Raw genomic sequence first — 19,687 nt, forward strand, 5'->3', positions numbered from 1 at the left:
GACAAGACACACGTGGAGGGTTTAGCTTTTATAAGAAGGGTTTAATTCTCTATACATGTAGTTGATTGTAAAGGCTGTATTACAGTTGTTAAAGCTGTAGGTTTTTATATATTTATATATCTTACATTCATATCCATGACAATACTGAAGTGCGAGTGAAGACGAAGCTCAAGTGGGCTCAAGCCGTAGAAATGGTTCTGTTGGGGGGACACTTGAACAATGAGTACAATAGTAGGGGGGGGAGGGGAGGGGTGCAGAAGAAAAAAAAAAAGACCATTGCAGCCAACCGTAAAATGTTCCGTTTTGGCCATTTTTTACCTTTTTCTCTCCCTACACATGGCAATAAAGGTAGACGCTAGTGTTCCAAATAATAGTTAATGAGGTGTACGGCACAATACAACATTGGAAGCTTCTAAAAAAGACATGACACAAACTCCACAGTCTAGATAAAATGAGTAAAAAATAAGGTATGTAAACATTGCAATTAATTCCAGGTTAAAATAGTGTAATACATTCTTCGTCCTGATCGGAAAAAGGAACAGCTAAGCAGCCCTGTCACTGACCGAGGGGTGGAGGGGGGACGCCCTTTTCTGGACCACGGATGGAGACACAAAAACACTGGTATGTATAATACAACGGGCAGAAGATCCCCGGCAAATGTATATATATATATAAAATAACATACATAAAACAGTACAAATCAGGGGTGTAATGCCATTCAATGACATGTGCAAAACTGAAGAGCGAGATCAACAAGCGCAGGGCGCCTGTGAATGCTGGGAGACCATTGCACCGGTAAAATACAATTCAAAAAGTTTGTTTTTTGCTTTGCGACATAGTAAAAAAAAAAAATTAATGACTAACCCTCTATACGAAGTCTAACTCAATTTTTGGAGTATACTGTACGCCCCCTAAAGGGCTGGGGACATTTAACTATTTGTAACCGTTCTGTCATTTAAAAGCCTAAAATAAAAGAATCTAAAACTGGAGACATAAAAGATAAAAAATAAAAATACCTTTAAAAAAATAATAAAAGAATTCATATTTGTGGACACAACAACAACATTACATGCAGCATTCCTTGATAGTGGGTCTTTTTGCAAATCAAAAAGTGAAAACGCAACCATTTGGCGACCGACTTTCCCTCAAATGATTGAACAAGTGTCATAAAGCACCAAACTAATGAAAAAAGGGGGGGAAAAAAAACAAAAAAAACCAAACACATTGTATGAAGTATTTTTTTTGTATTAAATGGAGAAAGCCGCAAAAGGACCCACTATCCTCTGTACTCCGAGTGTCAAATTTATTCATTTAGTTTTTTTGTTTGTTTTTTAGCTTCAGGATCTGCGGATACAACGTGATGGTCAACATGCATCTAAATGGAAAATGAGGTAAGATTCTGTGCAGCGGTCGTCTAGTCAGAAGGCAGAGGATGATCATGCTGGAAGTCACATGATCAAGGCTGCATCTCCCATCATCCCTCTGGGCAGTGATATGGGGATAGTGGGTCTCTTTGAGGACTTTCAAGCCTGAGTAGGGGGATGGACAACATATGATTCCTAGAAAAAGGAGGAAAACAACACATAAGCAAACAAAAAAAATCTAAAAACAAAAAAACAAAAACCACCGTACACTACAATAATGACTGCGCATGGAGCAAAAGAAGAGAAAACAAAAAGGCAGCATGCTACACACACAGGGAATGATGCGCGATGACAGGACCACCAGGAAACGCCTTCAGCCATCAAAGAGGGGCCGTGCCAAGACAGGAAGTTATCCGCTAGCCACAGGATCGGCAGGAACGTTGGGACCCCCAACGACCGAGAACAGGGACCCCGAAGGTCTCCGCGTGAATGGACTGGCGTTGGGCTCACTTTCTGTCATTCCATTCATTTTAACGGGAGTTCCAGAAAGCGCCAATTCCTTGAACTTGGCTCTCTCTCAGTCCCACTGAAATAGAATGACAGCGCGCATGCGCAACCTCCACTCCATTTATGTGGGCACCCTAAGGACCCCTCTTCTCAGCATCGGTGGTCGGACCCCACCAATCAAAGGAATTACTTTCCATCATGGCACAACCCCTTTTTAAAAGGGAACCGGTCATCAACTACAAGCAGAATAAACTAAGTTATGGTGCTTCTAGATTAGGGGTCACAGAGTCCGGGGAGCCCCTTTTATATCCGCTGCGTCCCCCACAGCAAGCATGACTTTCCAAAAGGCACTTGATGCACAGTCCCATAGAGAGGAATGCGAATGCGCTGCGTTATGGTTGGGCGCAGGCTGACTTTACCGGGGAACATGGCGAGTATAAAGGGGCCCCCCGGACTCCATGACACCTACACTATAAGCACCATAACTTAGCGTATGACTTCGTTTATGAGGCTTGTAGTTGACGGCACGTTCCCTTTAAAGGCTTTTCCAGGGATGTAACATTGTATTTATATCACGCTGCCAAGAACGCTTTAAAAATAAACTTACCTTCAGATTTCGGCACCACTTATTAGTTGCCGCTGTTCGGTTCCACCGCTGCATCTGTTTACACGTGATGATCATAATCAGGGTCCGCTGCAATGGCTACAGCAGGCCGTGACACGGCGAGCCCAGTCACATGACACCATTGTGTAGACAGATGCCGCGGGCGAGCCAAACAGCGGGAGAACCCAGAGGAATCCTAAAGCCCATTAGTACATTTATTTACACCATGTTGGTGGACCGAGCGGCGCAATATGTGAGCGCCAGAGAGGATACAATGTAGAGTGAACAGCCAGACATTTCTCTAATACACTTTCTGCATCAATTCCAAACGGTTTTCAATATCTGATCGCGGTCATTCGCCGTCTCATGGTTTACTTCGAGGTTATAAAACCAGTTGTGGTCATGTGATGGACAGACTGGTGCGCCGCTCGTTGCAGGACACTGATACCACTTAGGGCCCGTTCACTGACCGTTAGCGCTCCTCTTACTCCATGGTCGCAGGAAAAAAATATTAAATTAGGAAAATAAATAAATAAGATAAATAAAAACACACATTTCCCAAAAAACAATAAAAAAATAAAAATAAAAACAGAATCTGTATCGCCATGTCCAAAAAAGCCCAAACTACCCAAGAATCGCATTATCTGTTTCATGTGGTGAATGCTGCACAACAAAAAAAAAAAAAAGGTAAAGTAAAAAAGAAAAAAAAAAAATGCCAGAATTGCGTTACTTCTGGTCACATGGTCTCCGCATATCAGTTGAGTAAAAAGTAACCAAAAAGTTGTCTGCAGCCAAAAATTGTAGCGGTGAATACGACAGCTCCACCCCAAAAAAATAAAAAGAAAGAAAAAGCAGGCCCTCACACGGCAGAGGTGACCGAGACACTTATGGGCATCCGACTACCAAAAAAACAAACTTTTTCTTTTTTTTTTTTTAAACAAAAAAGTATTAATTTTTTTAAAGTCGTTAAAAAAAACTCTGAAGATTGTTTTATCACAAAAGCAAAACCCCCTGAAAAATGGCACAACTGGTTTTTTTTTTGTTTGCTATTACACCCCACTTCATTGTAACTTTATGTGGTGCCTTAACAGTTACCATTAAAGAAAAAAAAAATTCTTTAAAAATGGCTTCTGCCGATAAGAAAAAATAAAGCCATCATATGGTGATGGAAAAATAAGGTTCGAGCTCTTGGAAAAAAAAAAATTAAACACAAAACCCCCAGCAATGTTCGGTAAAGGGTTAATGGTGTCCGTCCGGTTTCGCCCTCCGGCTGCACGGTTTTGCCCTGGATGTTAACAGAAATCTGCGACTGAGGTTCCGAATTAAACTTCCAATGGAGATGTGATCAAGTGAGAACTGCAACGGGCCGCACGTGTAATCATCATGTGACCAGGAGGTAAACTATGAAGGATCCTTGTCAATGACAGCAAGCACAGGTCTTAAAAACCAGGAGGAACGGATACAGAAAGAACACTGCACACGGTTTAGTGATACGACCGCTTGCTGAAGCCCCAACGTGTCATCCCTGGAAGTCCCGCTAAGGTCTGCGCCCGTCTGATGCACGGTGGACGTTTTTACAGATGGCATGGTGGAGGCGCTGCCGCTCATTCTATGCAGCACAGTTTTTCTGTCACAGGTAAAGGGGCTTCAGGATTTCCGCAATGTGTGAACAAACCCCGAGGCGCCGCTCTCTGTCGGTGCTAAAAACTGTTTTTTTTTACGTAACGCAAGTTTTCACGTCCTACAGAGAAGCCTGCGGGAAAACCACCAGAAGGTCGCTCCACAAACCAGAGCCCGTCGCCTGCGGTGCGTTTAATTAGAATCGGGGCGCTTTTCACAAGAAGCGCTACGCGAAACCGGGCCAAACTTCTAGTTCTACAGAATTTCGCTGTGTTTTCGCTCAGCCGCGGGTTTCCATCTCACATATCGAGAACAGCATGAAGACGGAAACCTGGAGGGACCAGCGTGCAATGTGGCCACTCTGGTCTCCGCTTCACACGTTTTCCGTCCCGTCAGTCTCTTTAGCCAAAAAGAAAGAAGTTTTTCATTGCTTTTCTACCCAGCTAAAAAGACGGATCAGGACGGAGCGGGGCCAAAACTGCAGAGCGAAAAAAGCCTTCCAAGCGCAGCGATTCTATTTGCCGGTGATTTTTCGGTTTCGGGTCAGGGGACGCTTCTAGTCGGATCTTTTTCATTTCCCTTTATAACTAACTCCGGAAATAAAGTGCAGCAAGAAAGTTAAAAAAATAAAAAAATAGTGCAAAGTTTTACTCTGAAGGGGCGGTACCAAAATGTAAAGGAATCCCCGATCCACGTCCGTTAGAAATGTTCCCCCCAGCGATCCTGACAACATGGACCCCAAAAGGTCCCCAAATGAATGAATGGCCACATGCGCACCGCTGCGCCATTCATTTCAATGACTGTCAGAATCTAATGTAAAAAAGCCTACAGGTGAGGGAGCGACATACACCAAGCCCGGCCAAAAAATGGTGCCCAGAGCGCCTCAGTGGGAAGGGGGGAAGGGAAGGCAGATGAAAGCCGAGAGGCTGCAGAGGAGAGGAGTTGAAGATGGCACGTTGGACTACCACAGCCAAATGAGAAGACCAGTGCCCATAGGCATAAGAGGAGGAGTGGGGGGAACGAGAGCAGGGAGAGGAGGAGTGGGGGGAACGAGAGCAGGGAGAGGAGGAGTGGGGGGAACGAGAGCAGGGAGAGGAGGAGTGGGGGGAACGAGAGCAGGGAGAGGAGGAGTGGGGGGAACGAGAGCAGGGAGAGGAGGAGTGGGGGGAACGAGAGCAGGGAGAGGAGGAGTGGGGGGAACGAGAGCAGGGAGAGGAGGAGTGGGGGGAACGAGAGCAGGGAGAGGAGGGGTGGGGGGAACGAGAGCAGGGAGAGGAGGGGTGGGGGGAACGAGAGCAGGGAGAGGAGGAGTGGGGGGAACGAGAGCAGGGAGAGGAGGAGTGGGGGGAACGAGAGCAGGGAGAGGAGGAGGGGGGGGAACGAGAGCAGGGAGAGGAGGAGGGGGGGGAACGAGAGCAGGGAGAGGAGGAGGGGGGGGAACGAGAGCAGGGAGAGGAGGAGGGGGGGGAACGAGAGCAGGGAGAGGAGGAGGGGGGGGGAACGAGAGCAGGGAGAGGAGGAGGGGGGGGGAACGAGAGCAGGGAGAGGAGGAGGGGGGGGGAACGAGAGCAGGGAGAGGAGGAGGGGGGGGGAACGAGAGCAGGGAGAGGAGGAGGGGGGGGGAACGAGAGCAGGGAGAGGAGGAGGGGGGGGGAACGAGAGCAGGGAGAGGAGGAGGGGGGGGAACGAGAGCAGGGAGAGGAGGAGGGGGGGGGGAACGAGAGCAGGGAGAGGAGGAGGGGGGGGGGAACGAGAGCAGGGAGAGGAGGAGGGGGGGGAACGAGAGCAGGGAGAGGAGGAGGGGGGGGAACGAGAGCAGGGAGAGGAGGAGGGGGGGGAACGAGAGCAGGGAGAGGAGGAGTGGGGGGGAACGAGAGCAGGGAGAGGAGGAGGGGGGGGGAACGAGAGCAGGGAGAGGAGGAGGGGGGGGAACGAGAGCAGGGAGAGGAGGAGGGGGGGGAACGAGAGCAGGGAGAGGAGGAGGGGGGGGAACGAGAGCAGGGAGAGGAGGAGGGGGGGGAACGAGAGCAGGGAGAGGAGGAGGGGGGGAACGAGAGCAGGGAGAGGAGGAGGGGGGGAACGAGAGCAGGGAGAGGAGGAGGGGGGGGAACGAGAGCAGGGAGAGGAGGAGGGGGGGGAACGAGAGCAGGGAGAGGAGGAGTGGGGGGAACGAGAGCAGGGAGAGGAGGAGTGGGGGGAACGAGAGCAGGGAGAGGAGGAGTGGGGGGAACGAGAGCAGGGAGAGGAGGAGTGGGGGGAACGAGAGCAGGGAGAGGAGGAGTGGGGGGAACGAGAGCAGGGAGAGGAGGAGTGGGGGGAACGAGAGCAGGGAGAGGAGGAGTGGGGGGAACGAGAGCAGGGAGAGGAGGAGTGGGGGGAACGAGAGCAGGGAGAGGAGGAGTGGGGGGAACGAGAGCAGGGAGAGGAGGAGTGGGGGGAACGAGAGCAGGGAGAGGAGGAGTGAGGGGAACGAGAGCAGGGAGAGGAGGAGGGGGGGGAACGAGAGCAGGGAGAGGAGGAGTGAGGGGAACGAGAGCAGGGAGAGGAGGAGTGGGGGGAACGAGAGCAGGGAGAGGAGGAGTGGGGGGAACGAGAGCAGGGAGAGGAGGAGTGGGGGGAACGAGAGCAGGGAGAGGAGGAGTGGGGGGAACGAGAGCAGGGAGAGGAGGAGTGGGGGGAACGAGAGCAGGGAGAGGAGGAGTGGGGGGAACGAGAGCAGGGAGAGGAGGAGTGGGGGGAACGAGAGCAGGGAGAGGAGGAGTGGGGGGAACGAGAGCAGGGAGAGGAGGAGTGGGGGGAACGAGAGCAGGGAGAGGAGGAGTGGGGGGAACGAGAGCAGGGAGAGGAGAGCATTTCTCCGTTTTATGTTCGTGTAGATAACATTGAGGCAATCTAGTTTGCTGCATTGAGTGCTCAGCAGTCTGCAGCCACCGGCACTAAAACAATGCATGAAGTAGTTGTGTGACCGCGGCTTCACTTATGCGGGGACCGTCAGGACTTCCATTCTCAGAATCGGTGGCGGTCCCAGTGGTTGGACCCCCATCCTATCCCGTGGATAGCAGATAACTTTATGTTTTGGTAACATATGTGCGGATTGGGTGCAACAACCTAGCGGCCACAATACTTGTGGGGATTCAGGACCCCATTCTGCTTCCTCTACTGGGTGCAGAGCCGTTCCCCATGCAGGATGCGTTCCTGCTAACCTACAAATGGAACATGCCTGCAAGATCCAACGACACGGGGCGACTTTGTAGTCTGTAACTATGAAGACACCAGTCAGGATAGAAGAGGTTTACACAAAATGGTCAAAACTTGTAAATGGGTCGTCCGGGACCGACTTTTTATTTATTTATTTTTTTAATTTAAAGCTGCTCAAACTCTCCTCCCGTTTCACGAGTCAGCGATAACGTCCCTGACATCGGGGACATGTGACCACTGCAACCAACCACTGGCTTAGATTGGCCAGCGATTAGCTGCAGCAGTCACATGTCCAGTTGTTGGGACCAACGGGAAGTGAAAACCAGAGGGGGACCGAGCACCGGAGCAACGGAGGCGGCAGGAGGAACGTTTGGGGGCCTTTATTTTGCAGCACTGAGTAGCTTTTCAGGATTTTCAATCCTTTATATAAAGGGGATTCACAAAGTTGATTCTTACTTTAGATGCACCGGGCACCAGCAGTAACCCCTCCCTTCGTTAATACGCTTCATGTAATCCGTGGATTTAATACGGACACGTTTGCTGTATTTTGTCTCACCAAAGCAGTCGGAGTAAAACCCCACAAACTGCTTGTAAGTCCGTTCACACACAGCGGAAATCAGTGGATTCTGACTCAGATTCAGGGCGGATCCACATCGGATTACAGCCGGCACATAACGCCGCTCCTCTCACCTCCAGATACTCGGTGCAGGCAGGGAGGGCTCAGTATTCGGAGGAGAGAGGAGCGGCGTTATGTGCCGACTGTAATCCAATGCGGATCTGCAGCGGAATCAAATCCAAGCCAATAGTGCAGATATTGACAGTTTTTGATGCAGAATTTGGTGTGGATTTTCTTCTGAAAAAATCCACACCAATTCCAGTACATGGGAACATACCCTTAAAGGGGTTTTCGGGGACCAGAATATTGATGGACTGTGCATAGCATTGGCTTTCAATATCAGATTAGAGGGGGTTTGACTACTTCCATTCCTGACGATCACTTACTGTAGGAGTCCTAACGATCCAGTGACCGCTGCAGCTCCCTTCATTGTAAACCAGGCACAGCGCTGTACTCTTGGTAGTGACCATGTCTGGTATTGCAGAGTCCAATCACCCCCTCATTCAGCTGAGATGTTGGGAGTTGGACTTGCACCGATCAGATATAGTTGGACCATGATGAGAACAGGTCATCAATATTATAGTCCCAGAACATCCCTTTAACACCTCGTCCATGCCAGCCAACAAGGCAGAGCTTAGAGGAAAGAGGCCCCGCTGTATATTTAATTTGTTATAAGCGCCTACAATTAAGTATAGCAGTGAAATTGGGATGGGATGCAATTTTTTAATTTACACCCAATGCAGATTTTGCCTCTGCGGAGACATCTAGGGGCAACCGAACCCCGATCTCCATTGGCTCTGAATTTCAGCTGAACATAAAATCATGAAATAGAAATGGTAGTTAATGACGACTTATAGGGGCCGAACCACAACTGCACACTATTCCCCATCCGCAGGATAACTTGCCGATTGGTGGTGATCACTGAGACCCCCATGATCCTAAGAATAGGACTCCTGTGTCCCACTCTCCTGTCACTGCACAGGGGTCGCTTCTTCTTGAACGGTCAGCGCTCAATTAATCCCATTGTAAGTGAACGGGATGTGCGACCAGCGCTCCAATCAGTCTCCGCCTCACTGTGAGGGATCCAGTAACCCCACAGTGAGGAGGATGGGGGATATGGGACCCCGTTCTCAGGATTGACCCTCATCGATCAGCAGGTTATCTTCTATCCTGTGGATATGGTACAACCCCTTTAATTGCATCACATGCTTAACTTCAGTGTTTCCGGCCTCCATTTATTAAAGAAACAATTACATGATGTATCAAGTAAAACTGGAGATTGGACGGGTGAACGGAACACATTATGGCAGGTCTGTAACACGACAAGTCCCTGAAATCTACTGTGTGCACAATCAGGGCAGCGGTGGGCAAAGCTTTGATCTCTGCAAAAAGCCGCAGAATCACAGCAATGCTGCATGTCATTAACAAGGCACTAGATACGGGAAGGAGCCGCCCGTCCCCGTTCTCTACTTACATTGCTGGCTGGGGTCCATGTCTGTGGTCAGCTTGACATAGTTGGAAGGGAAGAGACCCACTTGGCCGTTCAGCTCCCCCTTCCACCAGTCCGGATCCTCTTTGTTCAGCACGTTGATGACTTGACCTTTGGAGAAAGCCAACTCGTCGTCGTTCTGGGCGATATAATCGTACATCCCGATAACCTGGCATGCTAAAGAGGAAGAATGGAATGTCAGTCCACTGACCCACTGCACCCTACAACACGAGCTAGTCATTTAACCCTTTGAGGAAACAGCTTAGTTTGGCACTTAAGGATGCAATGATTTGGGGCGAATTTTACCCCTCCTTTTCACAAGCCATAACACTTGTTTTTCGGCATGAGGGTTGTTCATTGTGTGCCGCGCTGCACTGTCTATTGTACCATGCTGTGGTATATATAATGTATTGCATAACTTTAAAAAAAAACAAAAAACTAACTACACTTAGTTAACTTTTGACATTTCATAGAGGCATCTCCAAAGCACTGATGAGTGAGGGTCCAGCTACAGAGACTCCCCTGATCGCTAGAACGAGGGGGCTGCAGTGTTCACCTGAGCGTTGTTCCCCTTGGCTGTCTTTGCTGCTTTTCATCTCCTTCTGGCTACTTAGGACGGTCCATACGGTCTTCAGGTATCCGGAGGGAGCCTAAAAGCAGTGAAGAAGCCAAGGGAGAACGGCGCTCCAGCTCCCTTGTTCTAGCGATCAGTGGGGGTCTCAGCAGCTAAGACCCCCACTGATCAATACTTTTGACATGCCTGTCAGTTACTGCAGGTGGCATGGGCTCCGCTCCTCAATCTTACCATCCATATGCCCCACGTGATACATTTCACAGGAACCCCTTCCCACTCACGGCATACATGTACGTCGTAGGAAGAGGTTAAAGGAGCTCTCTGGTTTACAAGAGTTATTGTGCTGTTCAGCGATTCTGATATATTATGGGGGACTCGCACTCCGCACCCTCATCTATCATCCATCAGCCAGAAGTAACTACAAAGAAGTCCCAACACATCAGCGAACTACACAGAGAGCCTACTAATTTAATCTACGGTGTAATACTCAATTTGTCCTGTGGCGGTGCTGCAGGGAAACTGATTTCCCCTGATCGACGGAGGTTCCAGCATTGTGATAACATTTAATCAGCTGATCACTAGGGAAGCTTTATAAGGAGTGTGGGAGGAGAACCTCTTCTAAGAGGTTGTGCGGAGACAGAAAGTTATGTGTGGATATCACTAACTTTCTGATAAATGGGGGTCTGACTGCTGGGATCCCCAATTCCTATAAATAGGTATCCCTAAAGTCCCCACATGAATGGAGCAGCGATCACGCATGCACACTGCTGCTGCATGCATTCTAGTGAGTGCTGAACACTTGGACGAAGCGGACCCTAGCGGTCGGACCCCTCACCGATCACAAAATCATTCCCTGTGCTTCAGCTACAGTAGTGGATAACTTTCCATCTTGGCACAACTCTTTTAAAGGGATTGTCCAGCCACATTAAATGTTCTTCAAACAGCTAAGAAAGCTATAAAACAATGAAGTAATAGTGTTTACCTTACTAATCCCCTGTGGGATTCATACGATCCTTTTGTTATTTTCAAACATCACAAGCTGCTTGTTAACAAAAACAAACTTCTGTAAAAACCCATATAACAATCCCTTTAAAGCGACCCTATGGTTGTGGGACCACAGGGGGAGAGGGGATATGATCTGCTGTGCTTCTGATTCATCCATTCTGGGTCCTATTCTCAGTTGTCCAAGAAGCAGATGCAATCTTCAGGCTGACTAATCCTTAGTGTATTGGCAGTGCTAGACTACCAAGGAACTAGAGCTCTTCTGATTGCCCAGAGCTGGTCACATGATCAGGACAGGCCAATCAGAAAGCAGTGCGCAGTACGCATTAGTGAGAAAATTGCTGCAACCCTCTTGGATGACTGAAAGTACTGACAGATCCGAAGGGTGGCAGAGAACTGTAAGGAATATAGTTCTGGCCCCTCTTCCCCTGGGACACAATGCTGTCCCAAAACGGGAGGGTCGCTTTAAGGAAGGTAACTACATAAAAGAATCATGAAATCATGCCACAATGTCCTACTTACTGGGTGGCAATACTGCTGGTTTAGGCGGTTCTGTCGGCGTACTTTTATTCGTGCCAGGGCTCAGAAGTTTAACGTAGTTGGCCGGGAACCATCCAATCTGCCTCTTCTTCCCGCGGGCCTGTAGAAAGGAAACCCAACGTAACTACATAACACAGGCTGCAGAAAGCAGACCGACCCCCGACATCGGGACTCTAGCAAATACGACAATATTTGTTAACTACTCGATTATTAGATTTTTCCAATATTGGACAATAACTTGGATTCCGTTTTCAATCTCTGGAATGTAAAATATTCTAGAATGCAAGTTCTAGAGATCTCAAGACTTCATTGGTGACACCAACCTGCAGTTCACCTTCCCACCATCCTCCAGGGTTCTTTTTCCGGATGAGTATCAGCTGACCAGGCGCCAAAGTCAGCTGTTCGGGGCCAGTAGCCGTATAGGGGGCAATGACCTGGGCGATCTCTAAACAAGAAGAAAAGCAGGAAATACAAATTGGCGAATTACAAACATTCAGAAAAAGGTTCGAAATGGCGATTGCGCTTCTGACGTGACGGCTGCCGTATTGCAGCTCAGGCTTGATGGGCAGCCGGGGGCAGACAGGATGTTACAGATGCATGTGGCACAATAGGCAGTTCAGGGGTTTCAGGAAATGTTTTCATGACGCGGTCGACCCCTTCAACGTTATTATAAGTCAACATCGTCCGGATAATTGGACTTTATCATTCGGAGAGTTCTATTAAAGTGGTCTGCAGAGCGCTGTGCACGGATACATGGAGTGAGACTTAGCGCAGGAAGTGAACAAAATGGCTGCCGTCCCTGCAGCTGGTGAGAAAGCCATCCTAGACTGCAATTAGGAGAGGCACATGCAGCGCGAGACCGGATGGGGCGAAGCCCAATAAACACAATGCTTATTCAGGTCATGCTTTGTGCATTCAAACAGTATGGTGTTAATCTCGGCCCCCTGCTCATGGCTTCACCCATTCCCCTTGGACCTAGAGCTGCATGCACATGTCCTAGTTACATTCCAGGATTGGTTTCTCACTTGCAGCAGGACAGCAGCCCTTTTGTTCAATTCCTGCATAACCCCTTCAGTGGCAGGTTTATTCTTACCAGGTCAGCGCAGCAAGCCCCAGAGATTTTCCTGAGGTAATTCAAAGTGGCAAACGTGTACAGTGGCACAATAACGGTGTGTCTGGGCAGCATTTCAGCACTAGAGCTGTCCACAAAAATCTTCCAGGGTTTAACTGCATGGTCAGTGCAGCAAGCCCCAGAGATTTTCCGGGCGTGCCAATAAAGGGGTATGTCCATTTTGGCAGCTCACCCCATCCTATTACTCTCCTCCTGCTGTTTGTCGCATCCAGGTTGCCTGAGGTGGTCAGGTTTTAGGTAGACAGGTGAGCTGACTGTTCCATACAGTTCCTATAACTCCCATAGAAGCAAATGGGAGTTATGTTAACCGCATACCATACCAAAGTGATTTATGGTGTTTTTGAATCTCAGAACCTACGGAAGTAGTGTAGCTTGGTTAACTGAACTCTCATTCTCTTTCGAGGGAGTTCTAGAAACAGCGTACGATAGACCAGTCCAGCTGTTTCCGTAATCCTGGCCAACAGTGGCTGTAGCATGTTTGGCTGAGATAGGAATACCCCTTTAGCTTGTGTGCCGACCACTTCTCTATGCCAGACACTGTCCATCCTGACGAAGCAAAACGTACCGTGTGTGGTACCTTATTACTGATTGTTAATAAGATATGCAAAATCATAGACAAAGTATGCGTGTTAAAGCCTATGGACGCCTTAATTTGGAATTTTTTTTATAAAATCAATGTATTTTTGGATATAAAACAGTTTTCTAATTAGTAGTTAAGAATCTTCAAATCACCTCTTTGCTTAACATGCAGTGTGTTCCAGCATACTGGAGGCTGGAGGACTAAGATTATTCTACAATGAGCCCGACAGGCTGAGGGGCTGCTGTACTGAATGTAGTGCCAGAAGGTGGAGGGCTGAAGTAGAGGTGAAAGGAGACGTTTATTGCAGAGGGAAGATAACTAACATTACAACTAAGGAAGGAGGAGATGAAGGTTTACTTTATTGCCAAGGGAAGGAGAAGTTCAAGCAGCAGTGTACACCACATTGTTATCAGTCACCGGGAGTGAAGGTCGACATTGTGATGTCCTGATCATACAGTAATACACAACAGAGCACATTGAGATGGGAGAAGCTCTGCACACTATGAATCTGCTCTGAACTACTATACGATTGAGACATTACGTTGACAGTCATCCCTCCCGGTCAAAGACCGCAGACAAGGCTGTAACAGGCGGTCATCTCTTCCTCCCACAATAAGCTACTCCTTTCACATCTCCTCCAGCTCACCTCATGTCACTACAGTCAGTGCTGAAGAAGGTCCATCAGTCTGCCTGACACATTTTACAAGACTCGGTCTTCCAGCCTGCAGTATGTTAGAACAAACCGATAGTACAGCGCAGAGAGGGTGAGAAATATGTTAAACAACTAAATTAGAAAATAGTTTTTCATAATTAAATGCATTTTTGGATATAAAACATTTTCTAATCGGTTGCTATTAAACATTGTCAACCATCTCAGTGTGTTCCAACCTACTGCAAGCTGGAGGACTCGGAGGAGTCTTTTTTTTTTTTTTTTTTTAATAGATCAATGCATTTTTGGATATAAAGCAAACAATCTTCAGCTTGCAGCTTGTTTGGACCTAACCATGAAGTACAGCAAAGAGGACTGAACATTTTAACAACCAATTAGAAAAATGTTTGATATCCAAAAACACATGAATTTATTGAAAAAACAATTCCAACTGAAGCTGCCCATAGCCTTTAAGTACTGAGCATTAAAGGGACGTTTTATGCCGCTTTTGCAGTATTATATTAAAAAAAATATAAAAATAAAAAGTAAAACTAAAGGCAGCCCCTCCATACTACAGGTATAACGGACATGACCGCGGCCCCCCCTGGTGTAACGCTACCGCTCGCGCTACGCACCTGGTTTCTTCCCCAGGCTTCCTGTTTTTCCAGCTGTCACCATCCCCTTCAAATAAAAGCAAAAAAGCATTAAAATGAAAGAAACTAAAACAAATGAAATTGAAATGAATGAAATTGAAATGAATGAAATTGATGGCAGCAGAGCATCAATATCACCGCTAGTATCAGAGTCACAGGTTGGGAATGTATAGACGTCCGCCAGTAAGTCATCTCCATCCTAAGACTCGGCTACGAGGCTGAAGTCACATCCAACAGACTGATGGAAAATGAGCTACCTTCATCTGAATGGGTTGTTTCGGATCAAGTATGTGGATTTCTACAAACTCCATTAAGATGAATGGGATGGCGGCAAAAAAACATTTTTTTTGCTGTAGATGAATATACCCCAAGACCCTTCTGCCTTCCCCTCAGCTGCGCCCCCAGAGTTACAGTTAGGGGTACGATTTGGACAGTGTCTATTGCAATGTGTGAGGATGAAGATGTTCACACTGTTGTGTGCAGCAGCACGTTGTGTTAAGGGGGTTTTTCACACAAAATACTACTGACAACATATCCGCAGCTCAGGACCCCAGATGATCGAGCGCCCGCTGTCACCGCCGCAGTACACAGGGGGTCAGAGAGAAAGCCACAGCGCTGACCCATGTAGCGGTCGGCGCTTGTAACTGCAGGCTGAGGTCTCATTGGACCAAATCGGAGTTAAACCTGCAATTACAAGTGCCGGCCACTACACAGAGATTGGAGCAGCAGCTTCCACTCCGACCACTGTGCATTTGCGGTGCTAGCACCAGACACCCGATCAGCTGGGGTCCTGAGCAGCGGATGCCAGCCGCTCAAATGTTGATGACCTACATATCCCGAGAATACGTCATCAATAGTATTTTGTGTGGGAAACCTTTTAAGAGCCTTAATGTTCAAGAATGGTTGGTAAGAACATCTCTTTGCCCGATCATTAAGCGGTGTGAAGGTACCACCAATGGCCCAACAAACCAGTAAATGCTTGTTAGGAAGACGTGCCACATGACAGATGCAATCAGCCTCCGATGTGAGAGGGGATGTGCTGCCAACAATTGCATGGACGATCACCTGCTCCCCATACGGTCTGAATCTACGTGTGTGAAAGCAAGGTAAGTGAGCGCCGATCTCCAGCACCAATCAGACAGAGTACAAAGAGCTCTACGGATTCCGCATGTGGTTTTTGTCCATCAATGGGCTGAAATTGCGTGCAGATCTGCGCCAAAAGCCACTGATTTTAGTGAAGTTTTTAGGGGTGGAATTCACACAGAGGAATTCACCAAGGAATCTTCAATGTGAACATACCACTATAGCTCCTTTACAAGGGTTGTCTGGTACTCATCTGATGGCCTATCCGCAGGATATGATCAATAGGGTTTTGCCCCCAGAGATCGCCACCAATTGGCAAAATGATCCAGGGAGTGTTGCAGCCTCTTCATTGTTCATCCAGGAACAGCGCCATACACACAGGTGTGGCTGTGCTTCATTACTGCAGTTCTGTCAATTCAAGAGAACAGGACGGAGCTGCTGTACCAGACACTGCCACACCTGTATGTATGGCGCTGTTCCTGGAAGGAGTAATTCTGCTGACTGGTGGGAGGGGTGTCAGACCTAAACATAAGCCATCAGTTGGAAGTCACATATAAATGCTTCCGGTCAGTCTGCAGCATTTATGGAAGTTCATCCTTACAGTGATGTTATGTAAACCATGAAGGCTGCATACTATATACAGGCCTACAATTACTGAGCGTTGAAGTGGTGCTGCAGTAAAGGTCGGACCGACTAGTCATGAAGTGAAAAGTACTCGTACCTCTGAATCTTTAAGTCTGACGTAGTTGGAAGGAAAGACTCCGGTTTTCTCGCCTGCGGTCCCCGTCCACCAGTCCCCGTCCTTCTTAATCACCACGATCATATCACCCTGCTGGAAGGTCAGGTCCCCTTGTTCATTGCTCTCATACGTGTACATGGCGATGTACTCTGCAGACAAGACATGACATTATGTGACATCACTTCTCTGGGCTCACACGGACTGCGGCATCTCATCCGCCACTTACTGGGGCCTTACAAGAAAGAGCACAAGCTCAGACCAAGATTTACATCAAGCGATAGTAACACTCGTGGGACCACACAGAGGATTTAAAGGGCTTGTACCATTATCCTCTATCCATAGTGTGAACTCTGCACTCCGCACAATGGGGAGAAAACTGAGGGGAGCGGTGGGTACACCTGTGCGGCGCCCCTCCTGTCATTTTCAGTGGGGCTGCTGGAGATAGCTGGACGCTAGTACTTGGCCATTTCCATCATCCCCATTGAAACGAATAGAGCGGCACTGTGCCTGCGCAACCACCACATTGATTCAATCTGACGTCAAGAGAAGAAGGGGACACAGGGCCCCTGTTCGAGATTGATGGGGGGCCTCGCCGGTGAGACCCCATCAGACTTTTATCACCTATCCTATGGATTGATTAATACAACCCCTTAAGGGAATCTGCTGGGAGAGGGGATTATATACAGCACCCACCTTCCCCCTATGAGTAGTCCAACAAATCCCTCCATCCTGATTGGTCGTCTCATTCTTGAGCAACTTTAGGACCTTTTACACTGAATGATAGTTTATTCAGATTCTCGCTAGATTGCTGGACGGTTAGAACGACGGCCTGTTTACTGTGAATGGATCCGGCCAGAGTAATCCCGGCCCGCTCCACCTCCACGTACGGAGCAATCATTGCTGGGATGACTATCGGGCGCTGAGGTGCTCAATGCTTATCCCGTGTGACAGGACCCTTTGTCTTAAAAGGCACATCTGTTTGATTGCTCGATGGGTATAGACTAAGTGTCCTGTAAGCCCCTTGAATTGGACTCCAAGTGGTCTCTGATTGGTTGGTGGTGAATCGCACTAATCAGGCTGGTGACAGATCCTCTGGTCCTTCCACTCCTCAGCCCCAAATTGTATTCCCTTATAGTATAGAACATAGAAGTGTTGCTCCTGTGACATAAAATGGCAGTGTGTCTATCATTTTGAAGAGGTGCCAGGAGGCACTACAGAGGTGGGGCACTGATGCCTTACCTGCACAAGCCTTGCAGATGCAGCTTCGGTGTTGGCCGCTCCTTTAACCCCTTCAGTGGCAGGTTTATTATTACCATTGATGCCTCACAGGGCGGTTTTTTTAGATGAGTCAACAATGCAAGTAAAAACCCTGGAAGGTTTCAGATGACGGCTTAATGCTCTGCACATTTCAGCACTAGAGCTGTCCACGGAAATCTTCCAGAGTTTAACTGCATGGTCCGTGCAGCGAGCCCCAGAGATTTTCAGGGCGTGCCACTAAAAGGGTTAAAGGAATTGTCTGGTTAGAAAATGACTTTTATAACTTAACGGCCACCTGCCAATCAGAGGCTGTAGCTTTTGATTGGCAGCTGGCTGTTACCCGACTTCCACTGTCAGCAGAGACCTGGTGAATTGTGCACTGGATCGCCAGGATGAAGGAGGGCAAGTATTGGTTTGTTTTATTGTTTAAAGTGACGTGGCTCTAAAATTTTAAATATGAATTTCTCCAGACAATTCCTTTAAAGGGCCAATAACAGGACCAAATAATTGGATAAGACGACTGGAGCACATGGGGGATGGGCTGCCAACAAACATGATACTCCGAGAACAATAGTATAACACTTCCTCCCTAAGCAGAGTCTGAATCAGCTTGTGTAATGGCCAGGCAGACCAGCACTGATCACGCTGATTAGTGTTCGTTAGTGCAGATAATTGCAATACATAAGAGGCCCCTTTAGTGACTGTCCTGCAAAATCTCCCAATATCAGCTCTAAGCCTTGGGTGCGAAAGCTGCCTTTTCACGTCCCTGAAGTTACACTTCTAGCCAACCTTAATCTGCAGCCTGCTGGCACTGCGGTGGCTCATGAATATTGACGGCTGGCCTCATACAGAAGCGCAGGGTATTGCGCCCGCTATCCTGATCCTCCCTCTCCCCCCACACAATGCACTCGGCTGACCACTCAATAAGCCATCTGAGGCATTAAGATGCCTAGAAAAAGGTCAGTGAATGCAGAATGGTGGCGACTACTGAAGATATTACATATATGAAGGAAGTCAATCTGTTAAAAAGATCAGGGGCGTCCTACACCCCCCTCCAAATAAACTAACTCCGCTCCGGTCCATTGTGTGTGTATGACGAGTTTTAGTAACACTTGTTTGTGTGGAAAGCAATGAAGAAAGCCATAGAAATAAGTGTGAAATGCCTCACCGGCCTCACCTTCTCCTTGCATGGCAGGTTTGAATGCTGGTGATGAGACTCTCTTTAAACTGGCTGGGCTTTCTGAAGAAGTAGAATCAATGCTGTGGAAAGAGACACCATAAAGGGTTAAATAGCCCAAATTATATCTGTTGCCTTCACAGACGGCTCCTCATTACATACAGCGGACCCCTCGGGTGCACACATAACCAGAGAACAAGTACAACGAGTCCACTGCATGCGAGGAGCGGTGGGTTTGCAGGCGCATGGTGGGGGAACGGCGAGGAGGGAAAGTACTAAAGATATAGATATCTATATGTCTCCCACCCCCTCCGGATTCAGCCCCCCTTCTCCTCTGCACCCGTAGCTTTACTTTATGGGGCTCACAGGAGCATACAGGTTATCAAAGTGATTTTGCCTTCTAAAAGTAGCTAAAGGCATGCAGCTGAAAAAAAAGCCATTGCTGACGGAAAGCTGGGGGTCCAACTGTCAGACCCCCTACAAACCCTCCGAATATGGGGACTGCAGTGCAGCGGCTCCTTCAGGCCACCAACTGTGCAGGTCGATGCAATAGCGCCCCACTGCAATATTGCAGTCTCCTGCAGGGTGGGAGGAAGGAAGCGACGCTGTGCAAGAGAAAAGCTGAAAGCACCGTAGCCCTTTCATTGCCAGGATCAGCAGGGTCCAACCCGCGTGATAACGGTACGGCGCACACTAGCGATACGCCACCACACTCTAAGATTGGAAAACCACATTGGGATGGCGGTTTTATCATCCAATTTAATGAAATCCCGAAAATTCCTGAAGCTGTCAGCAGAACATCCTTCCATCCGACAACCATTTCCCCCGACTACCCCATGAGCTCCGTTCAGACGAACATGCATGTGTTTTACATGGGAGAGTGGAGAAAGCTGCAGACAGGCA

The 19,687-nt window shown here is 48.3% G+C and overlaps 1 protein-coding gene across 5 annotated transcripts in view; it reads right to left on the reverse strand.

The window, feature by feature from the left end:
* ITSN1 (intersectin 1) overlaps positions 1-19,687 on the reverse strand; it is a 147,591-nt gene that overhangs the window by 44,865 nt on the left and 83,039 nt on the right. For 3 of the 5 annotated variants that reach the window (XM_066599017.1, XM_066599015.1, XM_066599014.1), the window contains 6 exons: positions 18,776-18,867; positions 16,333-16,499; positions 14,511-14,556; positions 11,838-11,959; positions 11,497-11,614; positions 9,384-9,575 (listed from right to left, as the gene is read on the reverse strand). In XM_066599017.1, the coding sequence (XP_066455114.1) occupies positions 9,384-9,575; positions 11,497-11,614; positions 11,838-11,959; positions 14,511-14,556; positions 16,333-16,499; positions 18,776-18,867 (737 nt within the window). Of the gene's footprint in view, positions 1-15; positions 1,560-9,383; positions 9,576-11,496; positions 11,615-11,837; positions 11,960-14,510; positions 14,557-16,332; positions 16,500-18,775; positions 18,868-19,687 lie in introns of those variants that run through there. The other 2 variants (XM_066599019.1, XM_066599016.1) reach the window with 2 other exon arrangements.

The sequence above is a fragment of the Eleutherodactylus coqui genome, chromosome 4 (genome assembly GCF_035609145.1).
Source record: "Eleutherodactylus coqui strain aEleCoq1 chromosome 4, aEleCoq1.hap1, whole genome shotgun sequence".
Classification (NCBI taxonomy): Eukaryota; Metazoa; Chordata; class Amphibia; order Anura; family Eleutherodactylidae; genus Eleutherodactylus; species Eleutherodactylus coqui.